The sequence below is a fragment of the Atractosteus spatula genome, chromosome 2 (genome assembly GCF_055471065.1).
Source record: "Atractosteus spatula isolate fAtrSpa1 chromosome 2, fAtrSpa1.hap1, whole genome shotgun sequence".
Lineage (NCBI taxonomy): Eukaryota > Metazoa > Chordata > Actinopteri > Semionotiformes > Lepisosteidae > Atractosteus > Atractosteus spatula.
Window position 1 is genome coordinate 8,350,415 of NC_142707.1, and position 27,472 is coordinate 8,377,886.

The 27,472-nt window shown below is 44.4% G+C and overlaps 1 protein-coding gene across 1 annotated transcript; it reads left to right on the forward strand.

The window, feature by feature from the left end:
* The first annotated feature begins 6,088 nt into the window (after positions 1-6,088).
* ggcx (gamma-glutamyl carboxylase) lies at positions 6,089-27,349 on the forward strand. The gene is made up of 15 exons (XM_088909529.1): positions 6,089-6,283; positions 7,336-7,572; positions 10,171-10,329; positions 10,525-10,690; positions 11,820-11,898; positions 12,280-12,386; positions 12,665-12,828; positions 13,190-13,467; positions 14,905-15,036; positions 15,980-16,131; positions 17,161-17,330; positions 18,469-18,599; positions 19,669-19,816; positions 20,967-21,162; positions 23,197-27,349. The coding sequence occupies exons 1-15, from the start codon at positions 6,253-6,255 to the stop codon at positions 23,342-23,344; spliced, it is 2,298 nt and encodes a 765-aa protein (XP_088765655.1). The 5' UTR covers positions 6,089-6,252; the 3' UTR covers positions 23,345-27,349.
* The last annotated feature ends 123 nt before the right edge of the window (positions 27,350-27,472 follow it).

Below are 27,472 nucleotides of genomic sequence, written 5' to 3' on the forward strand. Positions count from 1 at the left end.
TCCTCTGAGACCAGGGATCGTTCCTGCTCTACTACAAACTCCTTGTAAGCATGTAATGTCCTCCTTTTGGTTTGCTGACCAGAACAATAAAATTAATGAGGTCTTCCTTTTTCATTGTAAAACGTGAGCATAAGGTCTCTTGATTTAGATTCCACACTCTGTGCAATATACCTAAGCATTCTGTTTAGATTTTTATTACTTCCTAACATTGTCCCAATGAGGATACAACACACTATATGGAGTACGAAACAGTGTATACAGACAATAATAAAGAAAACACTGCTTAAGGTAAAAACATTCTGTACAGGGAGAATGATATAGTGTATATGCAGAACACAAAACTGTAAATGGGAACAGAATTCTGAAGAAATAGAACAAAAGTATAGAAAGAACAAAATCCTATTTAGAGATAAAAAACTATTTTGGTACTCAAATGGCTCCAATGAATGTTCTTCTTTATAAATGGTTTCTCTACAGGCCAACATTGTACGTGAGAATTTGTTCTCAATTGACTTATGCACTTAAACACTGGATTAAACAAATCAAGACTCTCTAGATAAGATTGTGGCCTTTCTGTTTCTTTTTAACCGAAGGGCTTCACTCAGCAGACAAATGCGTGTGCCGTCTCTCAGGAGCTGACCCAGGTGGCTGTGGTGGAACTTTAAAAGCAGAGAATGCCCACCCCCCACCCCTTCCTGCATTACAGCTAAATATAATGGCAGACCTGTCAACTCAGATTACAGCCTGGTTCACAGCTAGCTGCAGCAGGCCTTGAGATGGGTGCGAATCAAGACAAACAGGGTGGGTGGACATTGAGTTAATAATGTGCTTTTTGTGAGGGGGTTCTAAACAAAAATGGACAAGAAGAAATGACTCAAAAAACCTTTCTTTGTCCAACGTGCTTGCAGCTTTAGGACAGACCCAGTGTCTCCTGCTTGTCACAGCATATTGGCTTCAGTGTGGAGCTGAGTCACTTGGTTCTCTATCTCATCTCCTCCCCTGCTTGGGCTGTATAGAAAGGCAGGTCTATCTTTGCCAAGTCCCCCCTGTCTGCTGTAAATTATAGCAGCACTTTAACTAATGAAACAGTTTGAGGCAGGCACTAATAAAAGCCCATTAAGTGAATAAAGCCATTTCCCCTAATGAAATTAAAGTGTGGCGGTCGAGGGCCCACAGGAGCACTGTATTAATATTTATAAAGTGCGGACCCAACTGGATCAGCACCCCCCACCCACAGATAGAGAAAAAGTGCTGCCTCCGGGCTGCTGGGGAGGGGTGGATGAGAGGAGACGTGCCCAGGACAGCCTGCCTCCAGTCCGAGCTCGTCCCTGGAGCTGAACGCACGCCCCTCTCTTGCGCCCGCCACTCGTCCGCAGACCGCCGGCGCTGGAGGCTCGCGCAGGACCTGGGAGGTCCGGTGTTGCCGACTCTTCCTTGCAGCAGGAGAACCTCTTGTCGTTTTCTTCTTTTGCTAGACGTCGCGCAGTATGCGCTGGGGTTAGAAATGGGGTGGAGAGCAGAACATCAAGAGAGACAAGGCAGAATTTAATGCATAGTAAAGAAAGATCCAATGCAAATGCATTGATGTCTTTAAAATTGACAGAAATTCCTCTTATATTTACGTAGGTGATAGTGTAATTTAAGTGAGCTAGGACAATAATCTAAGGGGTTGAGGGTGGTACTTTGTTCTTTGATTTTGGGAGGTAGATGTTGTGGTTCTACGTGCAGTGGGGTCAGGTTCTCTGGAGTATGAAACATCACTTTTAGCTTGAGACAACCCAGGATGCACGGAGATTAAAGCTTAATGTGGTGGCTACACACCCTGGCAGTTAGGCGAGTGGAGGAAAGTCCACCTGGCTGCAGAGAAGGAGCTCCAAGGGAGTCGGGGAGACAGGGTGGCCAGCTGGTCAGGGTAGCGAACAGGGGAGCGTACCACACTTCAGGGTCAGAGCCCCGAGGGGAGGGCGGCAGCCAAGGGTGAGGGGTCAGTGGACGGCTGACGAACCCATTTGAAAGGAAGGACAAGGTAAGAACTGGGGCAAAACTTGAGGTAAATTTTTTTCCTACTCCCTTTCCCATTCCCCACACATCAGCTCATGATCCATTCCATTCCCATCCGCTACCCTTACGGAAACGATCCTTCATTCCACAATCTGTATTCTGAATCCACCACCCATACTCTGTGTCTCATCGCCTCTGCTCTCCTACGTCTCCCCCTGCGGTGATGAGGAGCTCCATTCCCACCGTTCTTGTCTGGATAAAAACAGAATCTCAGTGCTGGGGCTGATAGAGGAGATCTTCCATCCAAAACCCCCAGGGATCAGAAGGGCGAGAGCATTTCGAGCCTGACCGAGAAGCCATGCGAAAATTTCTTTCACTGGGTGAAGTTCTGTATCTTTTAAGTAAAACGATATGAGATTAGTTTCACTGAATCTCTTTTCTAGATTTCTACTATGGCAGCACAACGCAGAGCCAAGAGACGCTACGGTACTGTATCGTTTTGTTTTTTCAAGACGGCTCTAAGACTGTTGTTTTATATCTCTGCAACTGACAGCGGGGTTAGGCAGCTTGTCTATGAGGAATGACTCTTGACGACCATTAGTTGAACAAAATCAAGCCTCCACCCTGTGCTGATATTGATCGCAGAGGAGGAAGAGGCAATTTATCAGTCTGAATCCCATTTATTGTGCTAGGCAAAGAAATCCCAGCTTATTCCGGTTTTGGGAAATGTGAGGATTTTTCCCTGTCTCTTGTTCCACTGACATGTCCCGGGATGGTGGTTTGGCTGTGTAGTGGTATGGGCGTGGTGTGTAGGCAGGCTTCAGATTGGTGCGCTTGATCAGGGAGAGGAGCCATTGTGGGATTCTTTACCAGATGGGCGTTGGCAGCTTTCTCTGCAGTGAGGACGCGACCTTTGACACTTTCACAGCTGCTACTTAGCAACAGTGGAGCGCAATCCTGCACCGTCCCCCTGAGACAGTGCGACAGTTTATCTCGTCTCCCTGGGGGTTTCTGATTTTTGGCTCCAGGGAAAAACAAATTTCCTTTTTTTTCTACTTGACCTCAACTAGAACCTGAAAGCAGCTTGACAAATTATTGCTTAAATGTGGGCATCTCGCTCAACAATACAGCGAGAGCCCCACCTCAGCTAAAATAGCCCATGTCAGATGCAGCTGTAGCTGAGGATTGTATTTGGGGTCATGTTCATGGTCTGAACGTGCAAGAATTCTGTGCCAGGTAGTGCTTTATGAATAGCAAGAAGTAATATAATGACTCGAAGAATTAAAAAAAAAAAAGCAAAACAGGCAATGACTTCGAAGAGTAGGCTTTCAGCTCAAAATGTTTAGAAACCCTATCTACAGATGCAGACATAGTGTAGAAGACCCAGAAATTGTTCTCTCTGTTTGGGGCTTGTGTTCAGGCTACCAGCACGCCTGACAGCACAAGCAGGGCAGGTAAAGGAGCTATTCATTCTAACGGCAGTGTAAGATAGGAGCCAGCCCAGTCGACACGAGTGTAGTGCTATGTTTGGCTCTCATTAAAAGCTGGTTGAAACTTTCTCTAATTTATTAATGAATGCCAGCGGTCCTGTGTGTCCTGTGAGTCAGCGTCCTGTGTACCACTTACTGTCCCAGTATAAGGACTGCAAGACGAGGGGCACCAGTCCCATCGATCTCATTTTCAAATGAAGCCATTCATTGCCATGTCATAGTCAACACCATTCCCATATTTAATAACTAAGATAAGCATTGTTAACTTTCAGTAGTTAGTTAACTAGCTTTGTTTAACCTTGCAATTCTACTATTATCAAGTTCTTAACATACAGTATTTACCTGTAATATATTAATCTTATTCTGCTAAATTGAAGTCACCTTCGATTCATGCTGCGGTCCTGCCTGTTGTTCTGATTAAAGCATGGTTTTACTCTCGCCTGTGACTCCTGGGGATGGAAGGTGCCGTTGCAATGTCTTGTGTCTTGGCTACACGGCTGGGAGCTCTCCCTGCGCTCTGTGGGCAGAACCCCAGAGGTCCGTGCCAGTGGGAGCGGCAGAGTCAGAGTGCAGGAGAGCCTGTTCATACCCAACTCTTGCCCGGGACTCCATTGTGCTTGATCTAACCATGTGAATCTGCTGCTGCCCATGGTGGAGCCAAGCACCCTGGAGAGCTGTGAGCAATTTCCTCCTCTCCTCCCCTTTCCAGCCTTGTGCTTCACTGCAGGAGACTCCAGCAATCTGTTCAGGTGCTGGGACATGAAAGCCTTCAGCACTGTAAAAAACCAACCCCTGCCCCCAGAGAATAGTTTCTTTTCCCCAATCGTTACAACATTTGTTTTTTAATTATAGTTGATGGAAATATGCTTTCACTGGGAGAAATGCCTGAAACTGAAAAAAAAACCCAACATAAAATCAAAGTTGTCTTTAAAACCCAGCCTGTGTGCCGTCTGGTTTTTTGTACACGACAGTGTCTTTTGAAAGGTAATGTAGTGGCTCAGAGCCACACCCTTGTAGCTCTGTCTGCACAGTGCATCTCCGCCCTGCTTAGCGCCAATAAAATACCCAGCTGTTTAAGTGAGTGTACGTGTAAACTGCTTTGGATAAAAGTGTATGCCAAAAATTCATAAGCCTCTTCACTTAGAATTGTATTCAGTGGTGGTCAACATCCCACAGAAATAATATCTTAGCCTTCAAACAATTTGAAAGAAGTAGAATGATTCTTGGACTCAAGGGATTGTAATATATGAGCAGGATAAGGGAATTAAATCTAAGCAGTCTAGAACAAAGGATATTAAGAGGACATCTGATCTAAGTACAGTATAGAAGATCTCAAGTGCTATAGATAGGGTTAAGCCAGATCAGAGCACCATTTCCCCCTCAGTAGTGAGACAAGGACATGGAGAACAGGAAATGCAACAATTCTGACAAAGAGTACTCTGACATCATGAACAAGGTTCCCAACCAGGTGGGTGAAGTCCAGACTCCGGGCACTTTTGAGAGGTCTATTCAGAGAAACGGGCAGATATTTATAAGTGTCTACAAAACCATTGAGAGTCACAGTCACAGCTTCACAAACTTAGAATACGTACAATATGTTAAAGGCAGGTGACATCTCGCATTCCTGTAACTGAAAATCAGTTATCTTCATACCTAAATGAACATTAAGAAACATCTATTAAATACATCTAATGACTTTTCAATCAAAATGAATTCTATATTGTACTATATACTGTACAGCCTTTAGGATATACAGCATATGTAACGTAGCTCCCCTAAATCAAGCTAACTGTACTAATAGCAGGCGATTTTAGGAATCTTTCTGATAGGTTTCATAAATTAAGATGATTCTCGTTCGAGGTATTCAATTATTACATCACAGTGGATTTTAATTTATCCGTCCTGACGATCGCTGGCGTTAAATAAAGCTGGAATTTGGGAGATAAATTCTTATTAAAGCCGAGATGGAGGAAATGCGCACCAACCGACTTTCAACAATCAATATTTGAATTCCACACTACATCTAAAAAGTGACAGGTTTCTCGCCTGTCACGTCACAAATGTTCATATATAATGAGACATATCAAGCAATAAATGCATAATTTGTTTCTTTTAAATATTAAGCAAACACAATATTAGCCTATTGGTAATCTGTTTTTATTATGTGATGCATATTACTTTGATGGAAAAATAAATTTAATGTGTCCTACGGCTTTAATGTTCCAGTCTCGTGGTATGAAACAAAATTCAATTTACACGAAAGACCTTCGGAAAATCGACTTAATCGGTATAGCTATCTTTAGTATTTTACGGTTATTTTGTCCTGTCTGGGATTTCCAGCGCTGCATTTATCAATTAAGAAAAGAAAAGGATTCGTGCTAAAATGTACAAACAGTTGCAAGAAGCAGTGCTATACAAAAATGCCGAAATACAGAGAACTCCACTAACTCAGTTTTTCATTCTCTAAAAAAAATCCTTTACATGCTATTGCCACATATCACCAAAGGCACCAGGATAGTGTCGTAAAATAAACGTGTCTGCTGAAACGTGTGGCATTTTACGACATTCCAGGTTCCTTTCCGGTGAGCCTGCTGGTTATGTGAAGTTTTTGGGATAGTGTTTACGTGTCCGCCAGACAGGGGGTTGGGACTGAGCGTGAATTTATAGGGAGGATTTTAAATTCTCGGTAATTCCATCCAGTTTCTAGTTAAGCTGGACAGGAGGTCCGCGGCGATAAAGCAACTGTTTGGTAACTCCCGACATGGAGACACCGGGGCATGACAGCTCTGCAGGTAGAGTTCTCACCTTCCACTGCGTGTATTTTACGCTTTTAAGATTATACAATGAAAAGCTGTAAAAAAATCCGAATAAGAGAAAGAGCGAATTTCTTTGATCATGTGTGATTCTAAACGCGGTAGAACTGATCTTATGCGTGAGATGATTGTGGTCATTCATTAAATGAGTTGTATTTGAGCTGAAAATAAAAACTGAATTCTGTATTGTCTGCTCTTAAAGCTATAGCTGGCACAGGGTGCTGAATTTGGTCAGCATAAAAGTGTGATTTGCGATTAACTGTTTCTGTAGTCTGCATTTAATACAATGACCCCAGTGAGGTGCGTGTCAAGGATCACAAGTTAGAATAAACTACTGAATTATTTTTGTCAAACCAGCTTCTGGTTGGAGGAATTTGAATTATGCAGCTCTCTACTTTTAAAATATGAATAAAAACTTCCGACTTGGCTCAGGACGTGAGCGGTGCGTGGTACACTTGCACGTCTCACCGTTGTGCCGTTAATTAAGCAACTTCAGCTTTCAAACATAAAATGTTTAGATCGGTATCAGGAATAACACATAACTCAAGCGAGCAATCTCCATTCACTTATTTCACAGCAAGCCATTAAAGTCCGTTTTACTTATATCTTTGCTGTAAGAAAATGGGATTCGCGCTGATAATGTGCTGTGAAATACAAAGTGCACTGAATAAAATCTATTTTTCTCCAGACAATAATTAGCTTTTTGTTGTATCTTTGACCAGTCTTAGCAGGACTGGAAGCCAGTAGTGGTTCAGTACCAGACCTTGCTATTATGCATTTGCAAGATTCTGGAAGGAGCAATTGTCTGATATATCGGTTCACAGCCAAATGTATCGATTCATCGGACTATTGAATCGGTTCACAGCCAAATGTATCAATCGGTGAGACCACATGAATGGATACATTCGGCTGTGAACTGAATCAGTGGCCTGATGACTCGATACATGGAGCTGAAGAGCTGTAATTGGAATAGAGTGAAGACTCCACTGATGCTCCTGGCAAACTGAGCCTCTCGCTGTCTTCTCCCACAGGGGCCCCCTACATCCAGGCCTCCGCGCGGAAGAGGCGGAGGGTGGACCGTGATGATGGGAACCCCGAGAAGACCCTGGCCCCCGAAGGGCGGAAAGGCAGTCCTCCTCCTCAACAGAGCAGAATGAAGCGCCTTTTGGGGTTCGAGAAAGAGGACTTGTCCTCCTGGCACAGGCTGGTGTGCCTGCTGAACAGGCCCACTGACCCAGCGTCCCTGGGAGTGTTCAGGTTCCTCTTTGGTGAGAGAGGGCTGTGTCCTCGTGGGGGAGGGAGGGAGGGGGGCAGGGGCAGGGGCAGGGGCTTGACTGCAGAGGGGTTACACAATGTTTACTCTATAAAACGTCAGTGATCCGGTCGATCGGTCAGCAGTATTTGAGTTTAAAGGGATCGGGTGCTTCTTAGCAAGCCATGCAAAGCTCTGGTATGTGTTTTGTAAAAAGCATTATATCATATCATCAATGATGTATAGAATCTGCAGAAAAAAATACTTTAATTCCAATCTGCCAGATTTCCGAAGATCTTAGATAAAGGTTGTCATAGAAATGAGTGTAAAAGTGGTAAAAATCACCACCTGTTAAAAACAATTCTCCAGTTACTTTCATCCACAGCTAAATAGGCCACACTCTGTTGCTTCTGAAATTGAGCCTTTCATTTGTTCCTGAGAAGCCTAGAACTTAAAACTTGTTTTTTTTTTTGTTCCCAGCATAATCCACTTTTCTTCTCGCTTCCTGTGAAAAGATTTAAGTGTGCTACACTTCTGCAAAAAAAAATAGTTCTAATTAAATTTTCCTGCTTACATGATTGCACTTTATAGATCTCACTGGACTCTGGACAGATAAACTCAAAGTGGTCATGGTAGGCACCGAAGATGAATCAAAAGCTCAGGCGACCTAGATGCTAATCAACACGCATATAGCAGGGTTCAGTGTATAACAGATTGCACTGGGAAGATTCCTACATGTTGTGCACAGAGCTGTGCCGGTGCAGTTTTAAACTCTGTGGTGCTTTTTGGTTGGCCGTCTGACCAAGTTGTAGGATGTGGTCACAACTGGCCTCTGATCAGCTATGTGCAGAGGCCTGTCCCTTGGAGAATGTCGCGCCGGTGGTGCAGTGCAGAGGATAGAGTGGGAGTGATTACCCTGACCCTGAGAGAGGTCAGAGAGGTCGCCTCTCCCTTGCCTTTCTGTTTGAGTGGTGCTGTACTGTACGTGCCAGTCTGAAGCTTAGGATTTTACCTCCTTATGCACTTGGGTCCTAGTAATCTTGCTGGCAGGCCATGCATAAAGATTCTGGACTCCGGTGTTTGCACACCTGGCTGGGATTTTTATGTCTATCTGCTGCTTTCAGCTCCAATGTTAATATGAAGCTAGAGAAGAGAAATAAAAAGTCTGTAGTTCAGAACAGAGTCAGGTTGTGTCAGCAGAAGGCTTGGTATTCCTCAGTCAGTACTACAAGTCCAAATATTTAACAACAAAAAGTGTGAAGCTGGAAAAATACTGTAAACGTGTGTGATCTCTTTATTGAAGTTCGTTGAATGTCTTGGTCAATTAATGTATTATCTGTCTAAATGTCTCTTTTGATGCCTCTGCTTTCTAACAGGGTGAATAAACCGTATCTATTCAGATACATGCACAAAGTGTTTAATAAACCAGCTGTAGTGTATAGTCTGCCATTGAGAGGGGGATACCAGATTTATATTTTAGTCCTGTTCTTCTTCATCACTGACATTCTGCTTCTTTCTCATTCCCTTCGACCTCTGTGAAGGATCCCTAATTTATTCCTCCCTGGCATGTGTTAATGTGTCATGAAGGAGCTGTTCAGCACCGGGAAGCACCCTTTCTGTAACGGCATATCCTCTGTCACCTGCTGCCTTTCAGCAGAAAAGGCCCCTTTTGTCCCACTTACCCTGGGGACTGTGGGGGTCCTGGGTTACACTTTCCTGGCAGTGTGGCCGTGCCTGCAGTGGAGTTGACATGTCTGTTTGCTTTGTTGTTGTGGAGATTGTGTAACCCGCTGGGACCGTGACTGTCAAAGGTCACTGCGCTGAAGATTACGCTTATCAAAAATCTGTTGAGCTTTGTTTGGGTACCTGAGGTCTGTCGAATGGTTGTTGTGGAGGGGGAAAGTACTTTTATTAAGTCAAATGAATAGAATAAAATAGCAGATGTGAATTGAGATCTTAGCTGGATATCCTCTTGTACTGCCTCTCTCTGCTTTTATCTTTGCACGTCACAAGCTAACTTTTCAAAATGATCTTATAGTTGCTTTAAATGTACATGTTTTATAATCCCTAAGTGACAGATAATTGTAATAAGAAAATATTTTCTCTACCTTGTTCTTCAGTTGAATGAATGACCAGAGAAACTACTGATCAGGGATGTGATGTGTACCTTTTCTCCTTTGTTTTTGAAAGGGCAGTGTATTTTCAGTCACTGTGATCTTGAAGCTGATTTTTTTAAGAATACCAAATCTACTTTTCATCTAGTGTGTATCTGCATCACTCATTTCTCACACCATAGCTACATCTGCAGCTACAATGCTGCAGCCTAAGCCACTGCATTTCTGCTTATGCTGGGATTGATCACAGTTAAGATGCTGTTATGCGATCAATTATTACTGTAGTCATGAAAGACTTCATAATCCACAGGATCTGAAGATTGCACTCTGTGTGTTGACCTTAAGGGTTTGACTATGCAGCTATGTCAGTTAAGGTTTCTTTGGTTGTAGTGTCAAAGTTATGGATATTTGCTGCTTTGTACAAAATCTAAAAATGAACACTGGACTAGATGGTGGTTTTGTTCAGTGTCTAGGATTGTCTGTGTGTTTGTCCTTGCCAGGCCTGCTGATGGTGGTGGATATCCCCCAGGAGAGGGGCCTCAGTCACCTGGACTATAAGTACCTGGATGGGGCGCCAGTGTGCCGTTTTCCCCTCTTCAACTTCCTGAAGCCTCTGCCTCTGGACTGGATGTACCTCCTCTATGTCATCATGCTGTTAGGTATGGAGAGGTGGCTGTTGCTGCAAATAATAATCCTTATTAACTAGCAATGTAAAAATGCTGTAGGAAAGTAAAGACTTGCTGACCCCTGGTAGACCCCAAAGCTGCTGGACAATGTTCACGTTTTGCTCAGTTTACCCAGTGTGACTTGAGCTCATGTTGGCGTTTCTGTCCTCTCCCACTCCCTGCTGCCAGGTGCTCTTGGAATCATGCTGGGCTGCTTCTATCGCCTGGCCTGCCTGATGTTTATCAGCACCTACTGGTACATCTTCTTCTTGGACAAGACCACCTGGAACAACCACTCCTACCTATACGGGCTCATTGGCTTCCAGCTCAGCCTCATGGATGCCAATCGCTACTGGTGGGTAATAACCCTGCACAAGCATGTGGGTAATATCACACTGAGAGACATGATAAGTAGTGAAGTGTGCTGTGGGTCTGAAGGGGCATCACCTCTGAAGTTATTCATAAGAACATATACAAGAGAGGGGCAATTCAACCCATCCATCCCATTTCTGAAATGGTTCAGTTATTTTAGCTTGCCAGTGTATGACAGTCCTTTTTATCCAGGGGTGTATTTTGTTGTGCTTCTCTGGACTAATTGCAGAGAAGCAGTATTGTTGTTGTAACATTGGGACCAAAATTGAACATGATATTCTAAACATTGTCTTACTAGTGCACTGTACAATTTTAACAAAACCTCCCTTGTTTTAGATTCTGTGCTTTTAACTATATATCCTAACATGTATGCTTTCTTATTGCTTTTCCGCATTGTCTAGAATATGTTAACAATGTTTAAACATTAACTGCTAAGTCTTTCTCATAAGTAGCATCTTCGAGTAAGGTTTCTGATTAAGTACCTGTATATTTGTTACAATCTTGTAATACTCTGTCGAAGTGAACAGTTATCTCCCACGTGTTTGTCCAGTACTGAATTTATTCAAAACATTTTGGGATTTCATTTGCTGCTTCTAGAGTGTTTGCTTATCGTTCTATTTTGGTAAAATCTGCAAATGTAACTATTTTACTCCAATGTCTAGATCATTGATATACGTGAACAAGAGCAGTGGCCCTAATACGGATACCTGTGGTACTCCACTAATTATATTATGTCTGTATTCTATCATAACTATTTCTCAGTACAAATTCACATTTACCGAGATGCTTACTGCAGGTCATTTGAGAATTAAATTCCTTAAAGTGTTAGTTCCTTAAAATTAATTTAAGGAATTGTTATTATTGTTATTAATGCTTAATGATCAGCTTTATCAAAATGTAGATGTGCAACAGGATAGTTGATCAGCGATACCTGTTATAACAAGGTATAACTATCATGTGTGAGGTAAAAAGGGAGTTTGGAACCTGTACTTTTTCTGTGTGTTTTAAACTGAGATGTGGTGTAATAGGGATGGGTGGATGCACCTCAGATATTTTAGTCACGTGGAGATGCTGCACAGACTCTAATCAGTTTCTTAAACCCCGTTGTAAAGGTCTATTGATGGGCTGAGGAACCCTAAGAAGAGGAACGCCGATGTGCCCTTGTGGAACTACACTGTGCTCAGGGCCCAGGTCAGTCGCACAGTAACTTTACTTTACATAGTGTACTTTAAGTCCCTTCAGTGACATGACAGGCTTACCCCATGCCTGTGCCATTTACTACTGCCCTGCATTAATGTTATTTTTGAGAGACCATGAGCTACACTCTGTAGCCTTATACTGGGTTATAGTTGAAGGTCTTAATTAACAACACTAGTCCATTTGGGGGAAAAAGTACAAATGTATCAAAAAGGTGGATATCCTCTGCTATAGAAACAGCTATGGTTCAATTAAAGAAGTTCATATTGCATTGCAGGCAGATGAAATATTCATTCCTACTACTATCCAGTTTAATTTTTGTCTAGTTTGCTTGGTTAATCATTTTCTTAAAACTTCTTCTCTGCTATTGTGCAGATTTTCATAGTGTACTTCATTGCTGGGATCAAGAAGCTGGATTCTGATTGGGTAGGAGGATATTCCATGGGCTACCTCGCACACCACTGGCTGTTTGATCCGTTCAAGTGAGTTGTGCCTCTGTGTCTTTAGGGTGAATGAGCATGCTATTAGCACATGATGACTCTGGAGCACAGGTTGTTTTGAAGGATTGTAAACCAGCCCTTTCTAAGACCTTGATTTTGCCCATTTCACATGAAGCTTGGTCCTATATGTCTGTCAGTCAATCAGTTGTTTATATTATTATGCCCATCATTTGATAAGATTCTTGAGGCACTTAGCATTCCCAATTATTTGTACAGATGGCACAGACTTAACAGGTTCTGCTTGTGTGTGCCTGCTGCAGACTGGTGCTGTCGGAGGAGATGACCAGTCTAATCGTGGTCCATGGCGGGGGGTTGGTCCTGGACCTGTCGGCTGGATATCTGCTCTTTTTCGATGCCACACGGCCCATCGCCATGTTTTTCGTCACCTACTTCCACTGCATGAACTCCCAGCTGTTCAGCATCGGTGAGCCCAGCAAGAACCCTGGCACATAAAGACAAACGAACAGCCTTGACAAAAAGGGCAGCTATTGTAAAGGTGAAAGGCCAAAGGTTAGGTCAAACTGAGCCGACACAAGTACAGTAGCCTCCAGAGGCTCTGCCTGCTGCATCATGCAGGGCCTGTTGCAGACGCACCTGTACCACAGATGAAATAGCTGAAAGCTTGACCGTAACCATGGGATCTCACTTTCATAAACCAGGACTGCGATTAGAACTTTATCTTCTCAAGATGTTATATTAGAGATCGGAGAACATAATGGTGTTGCTCTGTTTTTTGCACTCTTGCTCGGTACTCTCTTTCAGTCCTGTGCCTTTGTGTCTTTAAGGAATGTTTCCCTACGCCATGCTGGCTACCTCTCCACTCTTCTGCTACGCCGACTGGCCTCGTCGGTTCTTCGCCCGCTTCCCATCATGCCTGAGGGTGGTCCTGCCACCCATCACGCCTCCTCCCCAGCCCAGCACTTCCTGTGTGTACCCCAAGCCTTCCTCCGACTCTGCCAGCGCCCCCACCAAACCCAGCCGCCGCCACACGCTGGGCACCCTCTTCACCCTCCTCTACATCACTGAGCAGCTCTTCATGCCCTACTCCCATTTCATCACACAGGTAGGCCACCGTGCGCCATGGTGCCTTTCCTCCGCTGAAATGAAAGATCATCCAGGGCTGGTCTTACTGCACACACACTAGTGCCATTTTCCGTACAGATAATTTAAAAGCAGGCAGTTCTATAAAAGTTGCTGAAAATCTTTTTAGTGGTCTTCTTAAATTTTTGATGCAATATAATTTTACCACCCTCCATTTTTAAAGGTAGATGCATGTAGTGTGCAACCAAGAGTAACCCTGTAACTCTTCACTCAGTGAGCAATGTGAGAGTCTGATCATATCAGCTATGTGCAAACATTTGGAAACAAAGCCCTTACTAAGAGATACCCTTCAGGACCAAACTTGTTAAGACTGTTTGGAATGTGAGGGGAAAAAACAATACTTGGAAAACTTAGATGTTTACCTTTGATACCAGCAGCCATATCACCCTGCAACTCACAACTGGCAGCCCACTGAAGCTTAGCAGGGTTGAGCCTGGCCTGGTCAGTACCTGGATAGGAGACCTCCTGGGAAGGCTAAGGTTGCTGCTGGAAGTGGTGTTAGTGGGACCAGTAAGAAGCACTCGCCCTATGATCTGTGTGATCTGTTCCTAATGACCCAGTATAGCGATGGGGAAACTATACTGTAAAAAAGATGCTGCTGTTTGGATGAGATGGAAAACCAAGTTCCTGACTCTCCATGGTCATTAAATATCCTAGAGCATTTCTCGAAAAGAGTAAGAGTGTTACCCTGGCATCCTGGCCAAAATTTCCCATTGGTCTTCTACCAATCATGGGCATCTAATAATCTTTATGAACTGGCCTCATCACTCTGTTCTCCTCCCCACTGATAGCTGGTGTGTGGTGAGTGTACTGGCTCACTATGGCTGCCGTCACATCATCCAGGTGGGGGCTGCACACTGCTGGCGGTGGAGGAGAGTCCCCATTACCTGTAAAGCACTTTGAGTGGAGTGTCCAGAAAAGCGCTTTATAAGGATTATTTTTATTATTGTTTTATTCAGCTCAGTTCTCAATTCCCAATAACCGAGTCCTCCCTGCATTCCCCCAGAACAGAAACATGATATAAACGATGGGGATCTTATTGATGATAATTTTCTATGTTACTATAAGAGTAAAAAGCTTTTTGTTGCACTTTGTCAAGCTTTGCCCAGCTATAGCAGTTGTGATAAAATACTACTATATGTTTTAACTGTAAAAACGGACGAAGGACAGAAATAAGCACCAGGTTGCACCAGTTCACGTGCATTATAAGGTGATCCTAAGTAAACTGAAAGGAACTGAGCACTGATTGCACAGGTGACTGTGGAATTATTTAACTTTGGATTTAAGCATGAAAGCAAGGTGTGGGGCTTTGGAGGGAGTGGTTTGTTTGGTAGAGGCCTTGTCCTTCCCTCGTCTTGCCCTCACTCGGCTGCTCTGCGTTCTGTGTGTTGCGACTCAGGGCTACAATAACTTGACCAATGGGCTGTACGGGTACTCCTGGGACATGATGGTCCACTCGCGCTCTCACCAGCACGTCAAGATCACCTACCGCGATGGGAAGACTGGAGAGATTGGTTACCTCAACCCTGGGGTGAGAGACCGCCGGCACCCTCCTCCTCCTCCGTCAGGCTCGTTCTTTCATTCTTCCCCCTCTGGGACCCAGCGCACACTCATGGTCCAAAGTAGCTAAAAGCTGAGCATGGTGGATGCCTGTGAAGATTCCCAAAAAAAAACGGCCACGAAGCCCAAAGAGCCAAAACTGTGATGGGCTTTCTGTGTGGGAACTACAGCTGTAGACAAATGTTTGCCAAAGACACACTTGGTTATTTCTAAAGAATTCGCTGTTTCCTTTGAAGCGCATGTCATAATACAATTTGATTTGTGCGTGTGCACTCATAACTAACACAGCACAAGCAAAGCTGGGGAAAAGAGCCAAAACAGATTGGCTTTGTGGAACCAAGAGTAAATCTACACATTAAAGATTTTAGTGAAAAGGTGAAGATAATCTGTAATCTGCTTTTGAAAATGCCTCAGAGTCTTAATCTTCAGTTGATTTGGGCAGTGAGTTCCACTGATGTACTACCGCACATGAGAAGGTTCAGTTCTCCATTATGCAGAGTAAGAATGATGGAATTAACAGATCTCGGATTCAGAGTATACCACTTTAATGTAGGACAGTATATGGAACTACTATGTAGGATATTAAAGTGATTTTCACCCTAATTTCAAAATCACTAGATGAGTTTCATGTTGGACTGTGTAAATTGTATTTCATATTCTTAAAAAACAGTTTCCACAATAATTTATTTATTTATAAACTGTGACTGTAATTTATCGGCATGTCCTGAATGTCATAGTGGAACTGCACACTTACAGAGCCTTTGTTGTTTTCTGATACTTTATTGTGGTAAAGAATGACAGGGAAGCTCTTTGCACTCTGCTGTGTGTTCTGTCACTCGCACAGAGGTGTGAATATGCACTAGTGGTCCACTGTGGTCCATACTAGCTCAAGGCCTGCTCTCTGCTGCCCCCAGGTGTTCACCCAGAGTCGGCGCTGGAAGGACCATGGGGACATGCTGAAGCAGTATGCCACCTGCCTGAGTCAGCAGCTCCTGAACTACAACATCTCGGAACCCGAGATCTACTTCGACATCTGGGTGTCCATCAACGAGCGCTTCCAGCAGAGGTACACCCTGACGGTTGGGAAAGAAGGTGTACCTCTCTGATTGGCGGCCCTGTTCATAGAGGCCTGTCCTGTCTTAACCAGGGATGCACCACTGTGCACAGAGCTATTGACAATGGGTACAAATGACTGTCCCTAAAGAACTGAGTGAGAAGGTCTGTCAAAGTTACCCCCTGTGACACTGCCAAAATGGTGTGGAAGCAGGATATCAGATAGGTGGCTCTTGGATCTCGCACAAATGAAATGAAAAGTAGAATAATGAGCTTTATTTAGTATAGGAGTGACTAAAGCCTATCTCTGGTGGAACATTAACTGCACTGTTTTGGAGTCTCTCTCTACATGTAGGAAGTGGGACAGCTAAGCTGCTTACCCACCTGAAATGCAATCCTCTAAGTTATAGTTGCAAGATTCAACAAGTCGATCATTTCTCCAGTCACTCCTGGCCCACTTCCCCCCTGGAGCTGCGCTCAACTGAATATCCGTTCTCTGAGCCAGACAGTTCATGTGGAGCATTCACTTCCGGGTCTTTCTCACGTGACTACAGGTCGTCAGCTGAAAGGTCACGTGACAGAGGGTGGCAAATCATTCTCAGCAGCATTCTGGGGAATGTAGTTGAGGCAGGGATCTCCATCTTGCCTCCTCCTACATGACATTGTCTGATAGATTCACCCATGCTGCTTGCAGTGGGCTATTGAAAGTTATCCAAGATAGATGCAGAGGGTAAATTTAGCTACATTGCTTTAGCAGAAGATATTCAAACTGTCTGCTTTAAGTATTTAAGCAATTCAAAGGGTGGGAGACCATCAGCTGCTGCAAGCCAGGTCCTTATACAGAGTACAGGATGGGTTTGACTGAATGCACATTGTATTCTTTCCAGCTGAGCTCACCCTGTAAATGCAGAGAGATGATAACATGAATGGCAAAATGTTATTCAAAATCAACAATGGGTAGCCACTAATGTACATGTTAGTAAGGACCAACAGTTCATGTAGTGAATGTGTTTAAAATGTTTTTTGTTCTCTGTTGCACAAGGATTTTTGATCCCCGTGTGGACATAGTGAAAGCTGAGTGGTCGCCTTTCCGCCCCACCCCATGGCTCATGCCCTTGCTGGTTGACCTTTCACCCTGGAGGACCAAACTGCTGGAGATCGAGAACACGCTCGACAACCAGACGGAGGTGGTCTTCATCGCCGACTTCCCAGGTGCGGCTGTGCTTCATCGCCCCCCTTGATGCTGACGTTTAGGACGAATTGGAAGATTTGTTAGCAAATTTAGGGAGAGGTTTTGTTGGGACAAGAAGTTCATGGTTCAGTTCAATTTAGAATGGAACAATACTGCTTTTCAGATTTCATTAGTTTTGTAAGATGCAGTAAACTGTTCTGTGTGGGTCTGCTTATACACCAAAATAAATGGGAATAAATAATTTTCAACGACATGAACAATTTGACTATGCATGGTCATACACTCTCTCAGCGCCTGTGGTAACATACTAGAACCCTCAATTAATTTCTCCAGCCCTCACAAACCATCATACACCCTCCTCTCTGTCAGTCTCATGCATGCTGTTACCGTGAGAAGTTCAGGGAAGTCGTGAATGTCTTCTTGGACCGTTTTTGGACTTTGGACTCCCCAAAACTGTGTGGCACCAAAACACAAGACACCTGAAAGTGACAGTGAAGAGAAGAAAACTTGTAAGGTTATAACAAGCAGGAAAAATGGCATCAAACAATGAATTCTCCAGCTTCCAGGTGCAGCAACATCATCTATAATTATTCGTCATCTCCATTGTTCATAGTTATTTGTAAATATTTATTATGCTTGCGCTGACTTCAGCCAAAGAGGTACAGCTCTTACAGTTTTGCAATGCATGCTGGTGCTTGTGGTGTGTCATCCGGTGAACAGCTGTGACAGATGAGTATGTCTGTGGGCCATTAGTCTTTGACCGAGTCAAACCAGAGAAAAACCAGATTGGGTAGATTTTGAATACCAACCAATTGAACATTCCAAATTGCATGGATGTGCAATACTCAAGAGTTGGCAGTTCCAGGGTTTTAGAAAAAACAAACATCACCATCCCTGGCATCAACTCCTGACACAGTTCCCCCAGCTGGGAATGCAGGGACGAGAAGGTCTTTTACTGCAGAAAAAAGCATAGCACACTGTGGAGCATAAGGTTGTTTTGCACCTCTGTTATATTCTGATATGAAAGCAATCTCACCTAAGCCTTTTAGGTTCTCCATTAAAAAGGTGCCTGTGGGTTATTTGCATTTGCCCAGTAATGTCCTGATTCTGTGTCATTATTGACCCGGTTTGTTTTCTTGCTGACGTGCTCGCCCGCAGGCCTGCACCTGGAGAATTTCGTGAGCGAGGACCTGGGGAACACCAGCGTGCAGCTCCTGCAGGGCCAGCTGAGCGTGGAGATCGTGGAGGAGAGGAAGAACTACACTCTGGGGCCCGGGGACAAGATGCAGGTACAGCTGTAGGGTTCCAGGTTCCCTCCGCTGCAGCGCGGCAGCACTTCCTGTCCAGTGCTTCTCTCCCACAGTCCTCCTCTCATCACGTCAGGTCTCTGTCAAAGCCCTTATATCGGTCTGCCGATCACCGTGTTTATATGTTCTTGTGCTCTTGAAATACAAGAACAGTTACAAACAACAGGAGGATGTGCAAACCATCTGGCCCATTTGGTTACTAATAGCTAATTAATCTGAGGATCTCACCTAGACGTTCCTTGGAGGCAACCAGGTTATCAGCTCCAACAACATGGCTGTGTACCCACTGGGAAAAGAAGTGCCTCCTGTTGTCAGTTTTAGATGCACTTTGCTATAGATTCCACTTGTGCCCTCTGGATTGGGTTTCATGATTAGTTCTGAAGAAGTCCACTGGGTTGACTTTGTCAGTGCCCTTGCAGATGTTGGATACTTTTATCAAGTCCCTTCAAAAATCTTATCTGTTCAGAATTCCAAGTAACAATGGAAGATCCTGGTTCTTATGAATGTGAAGAGGAGACAGCTGCTTCATAATCAGGTGTTCTCTGTCTGCAGCTTTGTGGCCCAGATCTCTCTGGCTTGCAGGATTTGTGATGTAATCCATCCAAGATGCAGGTTTTTGCAGTGGCTGTCTATAGTCGTACATGTTCTTTAACTGTTCAGAAGCTCTGCACAGGCCAACTTTAGAGTGTAAAATGGTTTCATAGAGGCCCAGACCTATCGAAGTGGCTGATACAGGGATACAGGGTTTATGCAATAATTTCAGGCTGTACTGAAGTTCAGACCATTGTACATGCCACAGCTGGCAGTTTGTGTTTAATACATAATATTGTTGGGATTTTAGGTAAGATAATCTTCTCTGCGATAACAGATTTTGAGATAAATAAAAATAGTTAAATTTAGCTCTGAAATACGAAGAACATTCGGGCTAAAAAACCTGAAATGGATAGCACTGCTAGGCAAAGGGAGACTTGTGGGCTTCCCAGTAAGTATTTGGCTTTGAATAATGTCACCTAGACCTTCAACAGGCTGTTCTGCTGTGTGTCCTCCCCAGCTCCCTGCAGGACAGTATCACAAAGTCTACACCATCTCGCCAGAGCCCTCCTGCTACATGTACATCTACGTCAACACCACGGAGACGGCGCTGCAGAAGAATCTCACCCAGCTGTACGAGCTGCAGGAGAGGCTGCGCAACGGCACAGGTGACACAGCAGGGGCAGGATATACCCCACCGCTGCAGTACCCCTGTGGTGTTGGCTCCAGGTGTCTTGTGTTGCTGTTGGGTTGAGGACTCATTCTGTTGTGCCACTAGGTGGCGCTGTGTGTTACCTCCACCATGCATTACCCACTGGATAACAGTAATTGACACCTGACGGGATGCGTGCGAGTTGGAGAAACAGGTGGTATCGTCTGAAAACATATAAATATTAAATTAATTGGTGGATAACCTAAAATGAAGAGGACTGCCTTGTCAGTCACTCTCTGCACAATTGCATTGGCTTATGATGGACTTGATATGAGCCACACACGACCGTAATGAGTGGATGCAATGACAGTGGGCCTATACAGTACGTATGTGTACCCTAATGTGTCCTATGATGCACTTGAATCAGATTCAGGATTTTAATTTTCCCAGGGACAGTACAGTTTACAGTGTTGCTTTTGATCCATCATTCTGCTGGTTGACACCAGAGGGAGCACTGCCCTGCTTAAAATGTGTAGTTACAGGAGTGAACACCAGAGGTCACTGTGCACCTGGCACCTTGTTGGACTGAGACTTGGAATGCCCTGTCTAGTTACAGTATTATTGACATTTGGTAAAGTGGCCGGCTGACCACCATTTTGTTCTCAGTCTTCAAGCTACTGCTGTAGTAGGAAGTGCTACGACTGGCATGCTTCATGACATTGAAACCTGCTTCAGACCTACATCTCACATGCTCTAGGAGTGCTGTGTCACTTTCTTCCATCAGTGAAACTAAGGAGCCTGTTTCAAAATTCTATTATCCAAATGGCCAACTTGTAAAATTCATTTTGTTAAGTTTCAACATATTTTTACTGTGTTTTATGACAGCAGACGTTGGAGATATCCATGACATCCACGTGATTACTATTTCACTATAGTACACCATGGTATTCCTGTGACTTGGTGTAGTAGGTCTGATTGAAACCATCTTAAAATGACTGCTAAATCCTGACTGAAGTGTTGCACACGTGTCATTTCTTCCTCAGTAAGCTCTTTCGGTGGAAAGTGCTGTGAAATACGGTAACAGTCCTACAGGGGGAGGGATGTAAGCTACAACACTGAGCTGCATGCTGGGAAGTTGACGTACTGTGTGTGTGTGTCCCGTGCAGAAACAGAGCCCCTTCCTCCAGAGCTGCAGCCCATCCTGAACGGGACAGGGGGAGAGTTGAATGTGACGGACCCCGTGCTCAAGGCGTTCTTACGGCAACAGAAGCACATGGAGGAGAGGCAGAGGCGGCGCAACGCCACCTTGCTGGAGAGGTCCATCCGCTTTTCTCAGAAGAAATACTACATCCTCCGGCGCAGGTCAGCTCCTCCCCCTGTCCCCCTGCCTGATCCATAAGGATGTCAAAGTACATGAAGGTTACAGATGAGAGGAGCAGGGTCCAGACTTCAGGGCGAATCCTCCAGTGTTTTCACAGGGGAAATGAGCTTCAGGGGTAGCAGCACGCTGTTACATTCAGCACACATGATTCTATATCCTTCATTTATACTTGTGAGACCACACAACCCACCAGGTAAATTATACCTTAGTGATTGTCCTTAGGTAGTTCTTGCCTTAGAAAAAAAATTCCCTCTCTTGCAGCCGCTGTCAGAATGAGTTTGCTGGCATTTGCTGTTTGGGAAGGAATCGTCGATAGATTGTGTTGAAAGCGAAGGCCTTGACCTGCTGTTGTGGTGCATTCTGGGATGAATTCCTGCAATGCCCCGAGCATGGAGAAGAGTCCCCGACAGCCCGGGGATCATTCAGTTCACTGCCTTCTTTTTTTTTCTCTCTTCATCGCTGCTGACCTGTATTTTCTGCATTCCTCCCTGTCCCAGCTGTTGCTCGTCATGGTGACTGTATGCTAAGGAGATTTAAAAACGATTAGTCAAAACACTTAAAAGAAAATAAAAACAGCTTGCATGCGTTACATGACCTTGCCTTTACCGTATCACTGCAGAGTGCTGAAGTCTTCACTTCCCAGGATCTCGCTTAGCATCGTTGATTTAAATCATGTGCATCACGCCAGTGGGCATCTACTAGGCCCCAGGACTGCAGCTCTGATTCCCCCCCCCCCCACCCGGGGACAGCTCTGGACAGTGTGTCCTGTAGGTCATGTGCTCCAAGAGTCTGATCCACATGCTTCCTGAAGGATCGCGGGGAATCAGCTTCATCGACAGGGCTGCATCATGTGTAGTTTCGTCTGCACACCAATTTATGACGTACCGCGCATTAGGAACAAAGAGCATCTTTTAGGATTTTTTTTTTTCTTGCAAAGTTAAAATGCAGCACTGTGCAAAGCTTGTCCAGTTTTAACATGTCGTTGTTTTTGCTAAAGCGGACAGTTCGGTTTTTGTTTGTGTGGAAGGGCTGGATCTACATCCTCTGAGCTTTGTACAAGAACCCTTGTTCTGTTTTCCTGTCATGCCCATGCGTAGATAGATAGATACTTTATTGATCCCGTGAGGGAAATTGCAGTGCAACAGCATCTTAACACAGACAACACAGCCACAGTGTAACGAATGATACAATAACAATAATACAATACATACAATACAATCAGTACAGTGAGAAGTGCACTAAGAAGAGTTACTCACAGTCCAGAACACACAAAGAACAAACCAGAACAGAACAGTACACAAAAAAGTCGTATTGCACAATATGACTATAAATATAAATGTATCGCACAGGTCCCTGGCATATATTGCACAAAAACGGTTGTAAACGGGAAAAGAAAAAGAACAGATGTATCAGTTTACTGTTCAGTCCAGAAGCAGGTCACTGTCGATGTTGCCTGTGCCCAGACGCAAGGTGGTGGAGGAGGCTCTGTACCTCCTCTCTTTTCGTCAATTCAATTCAATTCAAGGTGCTTTATTAGCATGACCGATGGGTACAATCAGTGTTGCCAAAGCAAATGAAAGTAATGATATTTACATTAAACAAAACAAAAAATAAAAGTAAAATAAAATCTACAGACATATTACAGACATTTACAACAAAGACATATTATAAAATATTGACATACTGTAGGCGGCTGGAGCATTATTGGGAGACAGACTCACTGTTCCTCGGGCTGTGACAGGAGATCACATACTGGGCTGCCAGTTCAACTGAGTTCCCTCCCCCCTCTCCCAGTAGGATTGGGACCCATTGTGATTCTGGCAGGTGCGGGAACTCTGGGATTAGATTTCTGAATTTCGGGAAGAATGTTTCTCTAATCCCAGAGTATCTGTCACGGTGCAGTAGGAAGTGCACTCTCTCTCCCTTTTCCCTCCGTCTCCTCTCTCTTCTCCCCCCTCTCTCTCCTTTTCTCTTCACCCGCCCTCACGGCTTTCTCTCTTGGCCTGCCCCCCCAGTTTCCTGATGACGGCCATCGCCCTGCGGAACCTGGCGGTGGGGCTGCCGCCACTGGAGCAGCTGGCCCAGGAGGTGGCCTACGCCAATCTGAAGGAGCCGAGCGGCAGGGAGGCCACCCAGGACGAGGCCGGGCACGGGGAGCTATGAGCTGGGGCGGGGAGGCGAGCGGGGAGCCCTGGCCCCTGCAGTCTGGGGGAGTTGGGGGGGTGGGGGTGGGGGGAATAAGGGGGCGCAGTCCCTTGGCCCTGCAACCAGCTCAGGTCTCATGCATCACAAAGAGGGGTGCGGGGCCGAAGAGGACCAGTGCTTCCTGCCCAGTTACGCCCTGGCTGTACAAATATAACATAAGAAAAAAGAGGAGGATGAGGAGCTCCAGCTGTACAGTCAGCACCCAGGTGCTTCGCCTGCTGGCTGATATTCTCAGCAGTCCCTCGTCCAGGGGACTTGTTGTTCTTTGGGTAACAGAAGCCCACCTGGAGCTCTGGTCATGCTCTCGTTCTGCTGGGACACCGCGGTTCCCTCACAAAACACAGGAAGGACCCGGGAGAGAAGGGGGAGACGTTTCCTGGGCGGAGTCCCTGGCGCAAAGACCAAATTCTCCGACGATTTGCATTCCAGAGGAAAATTTTCGTCATATCGGTTATTTTTTTTGCTACAGTAAAACTGACGCTGTTCTGAGAACATCACGGGTCTTCAAAAGGATTGCTTCCAGCGCTCCAGTATTTTTTTTTAATCTGTATTTCTTTTTTTCAGGACTACTGTGTAGCATTTAGGCGGCTGAGTGTGCTCCACCCAGAATTGTGCTCTTTCTTGCCGCGATCCCTGACAGCCAGCTGCACGCAGAAGCTGCTCGGTGAAAAGAGCAAGAGTTTGGCTTTGCTGGGGTGACTCTGGAATCCTTCCCATTGGGGGGTAGTTTTTAAAAACCTTTCCTATTCAGTTTAGATAATAATAATAATAATAATAATAATAATAAACTTTATTTTATATAGCACCTTTAAAGGTGGCTTCTTAAAGCGCTTTACAGGATGACAACAACAATAAATAAGAAGAATACACAAGATAAAACACAATTACAATATATAGAGGAGACCGTGGATGGTGGTACTAAGAAAAGCAGAGGGGTGAAGAATGGAACCAGTTAAGTAAAGGCTTTTCTGAAGAAGAGGGTTTGGAGTCTGGTAAATGCAGCTTTCTCCTAAATTCTCTATGCGTGTGCAGTATTTTTTGCAGAATACAAAAATGACCCCTCCTGTTCTATTAGCATCTTTATTATAATTGTGGTTTTTAGCTTTTATATAAAAGTCTGATGTTTTTAGCATAAAACTTCTCTAAGTGGTAGTTCAGGCCATTATGACCGAGCCTCAAGAAAGTGGTGGCTGCCTACACATAGCCCAGCAAAGCCAAACCCTTGTTAGGGCAATGAAAGAGATGTTTAGAGTGAGAGAGAAATGTCCTTTAACACACAGGTAAGCGTTGCCCGAGGCAGTTGGAAGACAAGTTAGGCAGCCATTTATTTAAATACTTTGCCTCTGAGAGCGCCTGAAAGCTTCATACATCCTGAGCAGAGCTCCTCCATATGTGTCTCTGAAAGAGAAGACTGGCGGCTGTACTGCCTGATGGAATCTGCACTGTAAACTGAGCCTACATATTGTCACACCCTGTGCATGGTACCAAAGCTATTTATGGTTTCTTTTTCAGTCTACTTTTTCTAAAAACATACTGGCCCTTGATGCATTAGCTAATTTAAAACAGACCCTGTGATTCTTTGTGACTTAAGAGAAATGACATGACGGATTTGTCAGTATTTGGGTTTGTTAAGGATCTTTTGTCTGTGAATAATCTAAAGGCATGTGCAGTTCAGCACTAAGCATTGCCAGAATGCTGGAGTACCTTTCCTAGATCATCCTCAACATCAAATTCGGAATCACAGGGTCAGTGCAAAACTGTAAAAAGGTTTAGCTCTTCCAAACAGTAGCTCCTTCCTGATGCATTGCAGACCAGACCTGTTGGGGCATGACAATTTTAGACTCTCAGGAATGTAATGTAAGGAGACCTATGGCTGTGAAAGTCTCATTAGTTTCACCCAGTAGTTTAAGCAAAGCTGAGAGCATTATTTTTAGCTTAAATCTGATCGATCTATAGTTATTGGAACAGGTGGAGCAGGTTGGTTGTCTGGGTGTGTCCAATCAAATCACATGCTTGCTCCATAGAACCTGCTGGGCCCGAGATCATGTCAGGCAGTTGGGAATGTTAATCAGAACCCATGTGCTTCTCAGCCTGCGGCTCTGCAGGGGGTGGGCCTTACTGCCATGAGGTCTGTCTGTTTCATAAGCTCTGTCGAGCAGTTGAAGAGTTATGCTTTTTAAAAGAAATGCATTATATAACACTTGCTTTACAATGCTTTGCAAAACGAATAGGCAACACCTTAGAATGAAAAAGCTCTTGTTTCTTATAATTGTATTATTAGTACTATTATAATTATTGCTCTTGCTGCTGTTTGACCAATGCAGTTGCCGCCTCTGTGAGCAAGAAAAAACAGGACTTCTGATAAAATCACGTAGGAGAGTTTGAACTGCTCTGGCTAGGGTTGTCAAGACAAATCTTTTTTTATTGTTTAGTCCCTTTTTGTTTTGCTTCCCTGTGGATAATGCTGGAAGCCCTCTCCCTTTTCTCTGTGCTGAGTGTTTCTTCCACTGTAGCTTCCCCCTGATATTTGAGATATTCCTCACAGCACGCTCTGTGAAACAGCTGCTGTGCCTACAGACTGTGCTGCCTTGTTGAAGCCTGTGAAGGTGTGACCAGGGCCAGTCTCAAATCCATAATGACTTTTGCTTTCTGTTAAATAGATTTCAGCCAGTCATGTAATATATCAATCAAATAGGATTAGTATTTATTCACTTTTTGTTTGAGCAGTCTAAAAATTCCTAAAGACCCAAAACACGCAGGGGAATATGGAGCTTATATTTTCGGCACTAGGAGCAGTGAACCTGTACAAAAACATTCCAGTTTTTTATCACTGGTATTGTTATTTAATACCCTCCCAATGTGGAATTGCCAATTGTGCCTTCCTCTCAGTTCACAGCAACGACCCCTGTAGCCACCTGGGGAGAGGGCAGTAAAGCTATCGGGTTCCTCCAGCTTGCCCTTTCAGAAGACCTCTCAGCTTCTGAGATTTCGCAGTCTGCAGTGACATCTCTACTCCAAGCGCCCATTGGGAGAGAGCCGCGTCCCTCACAGACAACTCTGAACTGCCCTACTCTACCTCCAGCAGCACTGAGCTAGTGGATTGGAGGAGAGGCACGTCCCTTGTGGATGTCATCACCAGCTTGTGGGAGTCTGGGAAGTCACAGGGCTGGCGTTTACTGGGAGCTGAGACAACGCTGACTGACTAATGCACACCCTACCCTTGGTAGTGCTGAGCCAGTTCTGCATTGCCACTTGAGATATCCCTGTTTGAAGCTGCTAATGGCGCAGCCCCCTTCAGTTTTAATGTAAGGTTAATCACCACTGAGGGTCTCATACTAACCCCTCTCCACAAAGCGCCACCAAAATAGTTACAGCTATTTATTATTGCTTTTATTTTGGCTGACATTGTACAGTGTATTGTATTTTGATGTTTTATATTTGTAAAATGTGGTACATTTAGCGTTGTTCTACTTACTAAACCTCCTGTTGGTAAGTCTAGTTGGGTCGTCTGTGCAGAGAATATGGACACTTCTTGTGGCCACCGACCTGTGAACTGGCGTGGTGAAGGTAAAAGTGCCCTTCTGTGGTAAGGCCTTGAATTTGCTCACGGAAGGAACTGCAAGGGCAGTGAGGCAGGCTGCCTGCATTTTGACATCTGTAGGTCATCTCATGGTGCGGATTACAAGACTGCTGAAGTTTCTGGAATAGCTTCCTTCAGGGAGACCAGATGTTAGGTTCTTTAAAAGATAAGTTATTGTACACTGATGTATTTGCAAGGACAGGAACAGAGCCATTTTTTTAAAGATTAAAAATGCTTTTTTGTTATAATTAGCACATTGTTTTGCTGTTTAGATAAGGGACAGAAATATGTTCACAGTGATACATTTTTGTCTATATAACCTCTGTCATAGGGAAATATTTGCAACAGTATTAAAATGATGAATCCATATGCAATTCAGAGCTGTGCGTAGTCTTGCTTATTTCTTTTTTCCCCCTGTATGTTCTACCATGATTTGTTTTCCTACTATGAAGTAAATTGTTTCAAAGTGGCAGTGAGATGGTGTTTCTGGGGGAAAGGTGAAGGAC